The 9,363-nt window shown below is 38.2% G+C and overlaps 1 protein-coding gene across 3 annotated transcripts in view; it reads right to left on the reverse strand.

Annotated features, from left to right (window-relative positions):
• LOC107685426 (activin receptor type-1C-like) overlaps nt 1-9,363 on the reverse strand; it is a 54,733-nt gene that overhangs the window by 11,581 nt on the left and 33,789 nt on the right. For 2 of the 3 annotated variants that reach the window (XM_016481998.1, XM_016481997.1), the window contains exons 3-7: nt 8,301-8,543; nt 7,945-8,175; nt 2,476-2,643; nt 1,639-1,795; nt 778-902 (exon numbers count right to left, since the gene is read on the reverse strand). In XM_016481998.1, coding sequence (XP_016337484.1) covers nt 778-902; nt 1,639-1,795; nt 2,476-2,643; nt 7,945-8,175; nt 8,301-8,543 — 924 coding nt within the window. The remainder of the gene's footprint in view (nt 1-777; nt 903-1,638; nt 1,796-2,475; nt 2,644-7,944; nt 8,176-8,300; nt 8,544-9,363) is intronic. The other variant, XM_016481999.1, reaches the window with a different exon arrangement.

The following is a 9,363-nucleotide window of genomic DNA, read 5'->3' on the forward strand; positions in this document are numbered from 1 at the left end:
GTAAAAAGCACCATCCTTCGGATGAGACGTTAAACCGAGGTCCTGACTCTCTGTGGTCACTAAAAATCCCATGGCACTTCTCGTAAAAGAGTAGGGGTGTATCCCCGGCCAAATTCCCTCCACTGGCCCTTGTCAATCATGGCCTCCTAATAATCCCCATCCACTGAATTGGCTCACTCTCTCTCTTCTGCTCTCCACCTGTAGCTGGTGTGTGGTGAGCGCACTGGCGCCGTTGTCCTATATATATATCTTTTGCCTGATTGTTGGTATTTTTAAGGTCCGGTATATTAATGTCATTACGGTAATAGTGTTTAAATGAGCGCAGGTGTATGCCTGGAAACAGTTTTTGCACCTTTTCACTTTGTACATTGTATTTTGGCCTTTGGATATTAAATGTCTTTTGAGCTTTGTTGGCCTAATTTTGGTGTGCAGATCTGTTGTTTGATTTTGAACAATGACAGTTAAAATATAAGAGCTAATCAACTAATTGATTAAATAATTTAAACTTAAATATTTCATGGTTATGTATTTATCAATTTGTTAAGTATCTATCTAACTATCTATCTATCTATCTGTCTGTCTGTCTGTATGTATGTGTCTGTCTGTCTGTCTGTCTATAATTTACTTTATGAAAAATATATATATATTAACGCAATCCATTTCAGTATTGAAGGAACCCTTCTTTACTCAAAACATCATTGAATAAGAACATTTAAATCAATCCACTACTGGTGTATATTTATTGGGATCTGAACATTTTTCAACACAGCAAGGCACCTTGCATGGAGCATCTGCGAGCAAGTTCCCAGAACACCAGGCCCATTGAATAGATATCAGCACGCTTAAATGACTCAAAGCTGCTCATGTTTATGGAATCATCCAGGATCTCGGGAGCCATGTACCTGCAGAAACAAACACACTCACATTAGAGTAATGTACCCACACGACATGAACGTATTAACCCCCATCAAGATGTCCTCATACACCTGAAAGCAAACAATGTCTTATACAGGGACAGAAAGTGCATACAGAGTACATAGAGTTCACAGAGAGGAACAGAGAACACACACACACACACACACACACACACATACTAAAACTAATTTATAGTCAAAAACACACAGACATACATGCAAACATACATGCTCTCTATGACTCAAGATATCTTGAATACACAAGTCCAAAGTGTAAAACACACGGACGATGGCAGTAATAGTAGTTTTTAATAGTCATATTATAGCATCTGTCACCACACGCAACCAACACTCTTATTCTGCTTGTATTAACTGAGACAGTTGACTTTTTTGAAAAGAAGTATAGTTACAAACTACACTCATAAAACCAGACTTCTGACCATTAGCATAAAGCCTAGTCCACATTACAACTTACTATGGCCAAGAACTTAGGAGACCATGTGGTTGGCATTCAAAACAATCTGTTATGTTTTTACAGAACATTTAGTGACTGGTGTATCTGAAATCAGAATCTGAAAGTCTCTCTGAAAAAAAAAACTGTTTCAAATATCCAAAGCCATCAACCACACAAATTGTCAAATACAGCGACTGGCTCTTACATGGAAGTGTTTATGATTCAATACTTAAGTAATAATGACCTTGTGTAAGAAAAATATTGTCTAACCTCTTGGTGCCCACTCTGTGGTTAATGGGGATGTCAATAGTGTTGGTGTTTGAGTCATGTTTGACAGCCAGACCAAGATCAGCAATCACAGCAGTTCCATTCTTCTTAACCAGGATGTTCTTTGACTTTATGTCTCTGTGAGCAATGGCAGGCTTCCCTGTCCCAAGAGCAATATGCCAATTTAATAACAGCATACAACATATACCTGACAAGGCATTATCATGCAGAAAGGTAGTCTTTAGTCTTCAAACTTAAGACAACCAGTCCTAAAAAAGTGACAATTTTTTTTCAATTTTATTTATTTATTTATTTTTAGCTGTGGCTAGTTGTGTTAGTTGTGTCAACATGCAAGTAATTATATGAGGATTAATACCAAATATTTAGAGATGAGTAAAACTAGTTAATGTACTCAAGACTAGATTATTGTAATGCAAATCTGGCTGGATGTCTTGCAGTCTCCATTAACAAGCTTCATAAACAATCTGGTAATGTACCAGCCAAACATCGAGGGACACTTCACAGACCACTGCGTGCATCTCTAACAATTATTCTAGCATGGGCTTCAAAGACTAAAATGTGTTGAATTACAACCAAGACCAGCCAGACAACGAGTTCTGCTTTACTGATTGTCTTACTTATTAATCACATTTATTCTATGATCAGTATTACACTTAAGATGTAACTACATTTATTACATTTATTGTACTGTGTTGCCAAAGGAGGATGGACTTTTAAGTGTTTTTCTCTAAAGATTTTTATCCCGCAGAGAAACAAGACCAAAAAAGAAAAAATCAAACTGATGATTCATTGCCTATTCCTAGTGTGTGTGATCAACACCTTGAGTGCCAATAATCTCCATGTGCAGGTGGGCAATGCCGCTGGCAATGGACAGTGCCAAAACTATCATCCCCTCCACTGATACTGTGTATCTGTTCAGGTAATCAAAGAGAGACCCGTGCTCATGATACTCAGACACCAGCCACAGTTGTGTCCATGAGCCATTATCTGAAGAAAGACAACAAACAAATAAATAAATAAATAAAGGATAGATAGATAGATAGATAGATAGATAGATAGATAGATAGATAGATAGAGGACATACAAACACATTCAAGGTTATTTGAAACCTATGTATGCCAAAAGTTCTTAGAAATGTACTCTTTGTGTTCATGTTGGTTTCATAACTTAAAAAAAAAACTTGAAATTTAATTTAGTTTTGATGTACTGTAATAACTCACAAATGTAATGAAATATTTTCCTGACAACTGTACATATGACTGTACGTGTAATAATACTTTACCTGTTCATAATCATTAGCATTATCATTTCACAAATGTATTTCAAGTATACAGGTGCAATCAAAATTATTCAACCCCCCAGAGACTGTAATACTTTAGAAATGCAAACTTTTCAGAAAATCTAGAATTTTATAAAAAAGTGATAATGTCAGTATATATTGTAATATTTTTTTTAGGTTTTTTTTGAGAATTTTTTAATAACACAGCTATGTCATAATTGTTCAACCCCTGTGCAACATTCCTGTTTTTAAGTGACTAATTTTAATGGTAGGAAAACAAAATTGTCTTAAATCACAATTAAGCCTTTAGAAACAGAATTACAGTAGCTTGAGCTGTTATACATACATAAACTTAGCCGATGCATGTGCTAAAGTTGAGTAGCAAATATCGCAAGTCAACAGAGCACTCACAAAAGCTATAGAGAATAAATAGTTTTATTACATTAGAAAGTCTAAGGCTACATCAATATTTCTAAGTCATTAAAAGTTCCTAGAGACACAGCTGGCAGCCTTATTCCTAAGCTTAAAATGTGTTGTACCAAAAAAAACATTTGAGGGTGTTGAAGAAAAAGCACAATATCATTAAATGTTTGATCAGCGCAACTGAGAAAAACCTGCAATGTACTGCCAAAGGCTTGCAAGGTGACCTGAAGAAAGGAGAAAAAAAAACATTCCAATGCTGAGTATAAGAACACTAGACGAGTAGAGCCTTCATGTCAGGGCATCTTGCCAAATACCACTCTTGACCAAGAAGAACATAAAAGGCTAGATATGATAGACCTTTAGAGTTCTGGAAGAATTATTTATGGAGTTATGTGACCAAACTGGAACTTTTTGGACCATGGATAAGCAGTCTGGTGCAAAAAAAAGCTAAGCTTATAAGCAAAAAATCGCCATCCTTATGATCAAATATGGAAGTGGACCTGTATTGTTATGGGGGTTTTACTGTTGCAGGAAGTGAAGATCTTGACTGTATGAAGTACAGTCTGTACATAATGGATTATTTGAAGTATCATGCCATTTTGGCAAAAGATTGTGATGCCTTCGGTGCAGAGACTGAAGCTTGATAATCAATGGACTTTTCTTGCAGGACAGCCTTCCAAAAGTATATTGTACATCCAAATCTATTTATGCTTGGTTCAGGGATCAGTCATAGAATGTTCTTGAGTAGCCTGTTCAGTCTTCAGATTTGAATCTCAGCAAAAATATTTTGTGAAATTTGAAGCAAGCGGTGGTAATGTGAAAACCAAAAATCAGTGATCTGGAAGCTTTTTCAAGTGAGTAATGGCCAAGATTGTGACAGAAGAGAGGTGACAGAAGCTTCTAAGCACTTACAAGCAGTGTTTATTGGATGTTATAAAGAATAAAAGATTCTGCACCAAATTTGACTTTTGGGGGTTGAATAGTTTTGTACATGAATATTTAGAGCATGTTTTTGTTTTAGTTTGTTGTTGTTATCAGTTTTTTTTTTTTTTATTCATCAACTTTATGTTCTAAGAATCACTCAAATGTATATTAATAAACTTTCTCTAATAGTTTACTGATGCATTTGTTTGTTTGTTTTTTGCATAAAATTTTGTTCTCACCAGCAAAATCTAATTTTGATTACAACAATATATATATATATGTTTTTATATATTTCCCTCCTGGTGGAATGACCTGCCCAACTCAATCCGAGCAGCTGAGTCCTTACCCATCTTCTAGAAATGACTAAAAACACATCTGTTCCACCTTTATTTGACCCTCTAACTCTAGCACTCTCTATTCTATTTTAATTCTACTTTATCTATATTTATCTTCTTTTTTTATTTAAAAAAAAACACTAGCTTTCTATTTTTTCTATTCCATCTACTTGTTTTTCTTTGTGTGTGTGTATATGGGTGTGTATAATAAATATATATATATATATACACCTTGCTACGTGTACTGCGTTAGGCTAACCGAGACTTGTCATTTGCACTTATATATTGTTGCTCTTTTGTTAGTTTTGATTGCTTTTATTGTCCTCATTTGTAAGTCGCTTTGGATAAAAGTGTCTGCTAAATTGCTAAATGTAAATGTAAATATATATATTACTGAATTATTATTATTATTATTATTATTTACTATATATATTATGTCTTTAATATTTACTACATAATATTTTGAAGTTACCCAACTGACACTATGGGAACACATACGTAACCAAGTCATTCTATTTCATAGGTTCACTTGACGTTGCTTAAGTAGCTGATGCTATGAGAACAGTATACCACAGCACCATAATAGTACGGTAACTGCTGGGTTATCAGCCTGCTACTACACACATATCCTCCCCTGCTACAGCCACCTTAGCAACCAAATAGCTGCTCAGACTTGCTCCACTGGCTCGTATGGTCAGAGTAAACCTTTAATGCCCTAACTGGGCAAAGCCTGTGCAACCTTTCACTCTTCCGAGACTCAAAGGGTGGAGAAGAAAAGGACTGTAATAAAACAGCTTGAGAGCAATACGAAGTCAATGCAACCTTGACTATATATAGAAACATAGGTCAAAACAAGACCTTCACCAAATCAGGAGCAAAATCCATACAGGAAGGGCTCATTAACAAGGCCAGTATATCTCTCTAAAGGCCAGAGTCTATTGAGAGAAGAGAAGAGAGAAGAGTCCAAAACATCCCTGAGGCTGACTCCAATGGCTCGAACATGCTCAGCAGCAATTGCAGCCAAATCTACCTTGAGAAGTTAGCTGAAGCTGCACCCACAGAGAAAAACTCTTGAAGGAATGCCAGCACTGAACTAACAGACCAGTGAACCAAATCCAACCCTTGCTCTCTGCACCATGAAGCAAAAAGCTGCCACTTAAAGGCACAAAGTTATCTCGGAAGAGAGATTAGAATCAGTCAGAGTGCTCCATTCAGAGGCCAAACCCAAAGATTCAACATCCCTGGACGAGGATGCCATATAGTGCCCCAAGCCTGAGAAATGCATCTAGCCTAACTGGAATCTCCCAAGGAAATCCCTCCAGAAGAGACAACAGGTCTGAAAACCAAACCTGGGATGGCCAAAATGGAGCGACTAACAGAAGATGCACTCTGTCTTCCTTCACCCTCAGAAGAACCACTGAGAGCAGCTGTATCGGCAGAAAATGTATAGGTTGGCCCATAGCCACTGTTATGCCAGAGCATCTCTTGCCAGAGGTGATGGAGGGGACAGAACCAAAGAGGGCACTGGGCTGTCAAAGCAACAGATCCACCTCTGCCCTGCCAAATCAGACTCACTACTTAAGAGTGTAGCCTCCACTCTCTGGGCCTCAACCCATGCCTTGAGAGCAAGTCTGCTCCCAGGTTTAGCCAACCTGAGACATGGACCACCCTCAATGACAGGAAGCTTGCTCTGTGCCCAGAACAGAACACAACTTGCTAACTTCCACAAGGGATGAGAACGCATTCCCCTTTGACGTTTCAGATACAAGAAAATTGGCCAGAAACAGAAAATTGGCCAGAAACACAGCCATCTTCTCTAAGCAAATTTATGTGTCAAATGAGATGAATGCCCACACCCCATCTCACCAAAGAGGCATCTGTGATGATTGTCTTGCAACGACAGATTGCACCTAGAATTAGTTGGGTAACAAAGTCCAACAGCACCTGTACGGAATGCCAGCAGGGACTTACCCCCTGATTGTTGGTCCACCATTAAACGAGCCTCATATTGAGCAGGTCAAATGAAACTCCCGAGGACACTGATGTCATAATACCTAATAGAATGGGATATAAACCCACTTGGATCATCCGCCCTTCCCTGCTCTAAAACAACAGAGGAGAGAATCAACTGCACTGTGCATTAGACCAGATCCCCTCCTAGAAATAAAAAATATCTGTTACCTCATCATCAAGATGCACTTCTGAAGCCTCCACAAATGATGGAGAGCCATCTTCTGCGATTGCGGGAAAATAAACCAATCTTTGAGGAAGTTTAAAACACGCACAACCTGGAGCCTCAATGGGCAAGAGCGGAATCCATGGATTCCACTAATATATGCGGAGCCAGGGCAAATCCGAATGAAAGAACACAAAACTGGTAATCTCTGTCCATAAAAGCAAACCTGAGGAACTTTCTGTGTCTCTGGATGATCTGAATACAAAAATATGCATCCTTCAGATGGACCGTCACAAATCTCTGGTTTTAATCTAAAACAGAATGAACTTAAGTGTCAAAACAGTTAAACTGCACACTTTTGTGAAGTACAAAAGCAGACACAAACAATCATCCTTCTTCGGTACCAGAAAATGCCGGCAGTAAAAGCAGTATACAGTGCTATGTAAAGGTGACTTGACTTGACTTCTATAACCTTGCTGTATGATTAGAAGGACCCAATAAGAAGTCACCATGGCAGAAGTCACCATGCCAAAACAATCTGAGAGAGGATTCAGATGATCCACAGCAGCTGTAACAGCATAGCCAAAAACTCCACTCTGAAAGTCTGGAGCGTCCATAAAGAAGGCTGTGTGCTTGGTAGCCTGCAGCACCAAGTCAGTAGCTTGCCTGAGCTCCTTGATTGCCTCGGCCGTCATAATTTGTGGTGTATACCAAAGGAAAAAAAAGCTGTTTTCAGGATCTTAATTAATATTACCCAATGGAGATCCTGTAAGAAAATCAAAAGTCTATAAGGCAAATGTGTGCAAAGGCCAGCCAAGAATCGCTCATCCATCTTGGATTGAGCCTGAGGCTGAGCTGCCTCCACAGCATGAGAAACAATGTCCAACAAACTCATTATAGGATAAAGAAGAACATGCTACCTGGCCGCTGACCATAGAGTAAACTATTGAAGCATCGTCGAGTAAACCAATGAAAGGAAATTCCTGTCATGAAATCGTACAAAAATGTTGTAATAGAATAATATGATTACTCATTATGTGGGAATTTCTATGATTATAATGGACTTATGTAACAAAACATTTACTTAATGTCCTAATGATTTTGTTCTTCATGTATTCACGCATTCAGACACTAAAATCACACAATGATACCTTTGTTATCAGCAGCGATAAACCCCAGAATATTCTCTTGGCGTAGCATGATGGTCTGATAAATCTCAGCCTCACGAAACCAGGAACGCTCATCTCGTGAAGAGAAGATCTTAACAGCGACGTCCTCCCCACTCCATTTGCCCCTCCACACTTCCCCAAAGCGCCCCTTCCCAATACTCTCTTGGAGGACAATAGTTCGAGCAATTGTTCTCTGGACCAATAGGGGCAACCCTAAAAGAATATAACATAAGCTGTGAGTTAAAGGGTTAACATCTATATATATATGTCCATGCTTCTATTCAAAGCTCATATTTGCATAGCCTTTTTTTGTTTTGATGAGCAAAGCCAGTTCTTACCTGATCCCGAGCCAGAGGTGTTCATGTCATAGATGAGCTCTTTTAGGCATTTGTCAGTTGACACCAGAGTCTGGTCATCCAGGGGTACCTCTGGATCCTGTTTGTGGGCTTTGATGAGGTTGCACCGCAGGTTTTGTACGGCACACATTCCCAGAATGACACCTACACACACCAGGCACGATGGCACAAGAATTATGGCTGCTAGTTCCAGTTGACTCCACCCAGACCCCTCAGGCGGTGGCTCTACAGCAATACACACACACACATACACATATGTTGGTCATCTCATGCAATGTTTTTTATACAATGATGATATTTAAATATTGTTTGTTAGATATCTGTTGTTGATTTCAGTAGATGTAAATCAAATCTTGATTTAGTGAGAACCATGTCAGATTAAGTCAGTTTTTGACATGTTTAATTATATTTGGCAGTTTAATTATATTTGGGGTTTTGACAATTTTGGCCAGAGGCCAAAAGACAGCACAATTCTAATAATTAGAAAAAAATTAACAGCCAAATCTTATTAGGGACATTCCATACCGTATCCATCCCTCATATGAAACAATATTCCAGCATTTTGGAAATATGTGAAATGATTCCATTTTAAACACGTACGCAGACCTAATTTGTTTAATAATTTGGGAGGGAAATAGCAGTTCTTATAGGGGACATCAAATACTGTATACTTGTGGCTAGCCTTGGTGGCTAGTTCCTGTAACTATCTTGCTATAACTACCAGGTGCGAAAGCCCCTATAGAGTACAAATATTATAGAGAAAATATTGAATATTTTGATAGATCAATTACAAAAATATACAGGTATTCAAGGGCAGGCTTTAAGATGGTTTAGATCCTACCTGTCCAGTCGCTACCACTTTGTTTATTTAAACGGGGAGTCATCTCAATAATCACCAGTAAAGTATGGAGTGCCACAAGGATCTGTCCTAGGTCCTCTGCTATTTTCAATATACATTTTGCCCCTTGGTAATATTATTAGAAAATACGGGATTAGTTTCCACTGTTATGCTGATGATACTCAACTATATATCTCAACAAGACCA

The sequence above is a fragment of the Sinocyclocheilus anshuiensis genome, unplaced genomic scaffold, assembly GCF_001515605.1.
Source record: "Sinocyclocheilus anshuiensis isolate Anshui unplaced genomic scaffold, SAMN03320099.WGS_v1.1 scaffold1070, whole genome shotgun sequence".
Classification (NCBI taxonomy): Eukaryota; Metazoa; Chordata; class Actinopteri; order Cypriniformes; family Cyprinidae; genus Sinocyclocheilus; species Sinocyclocheilus anshuiensis.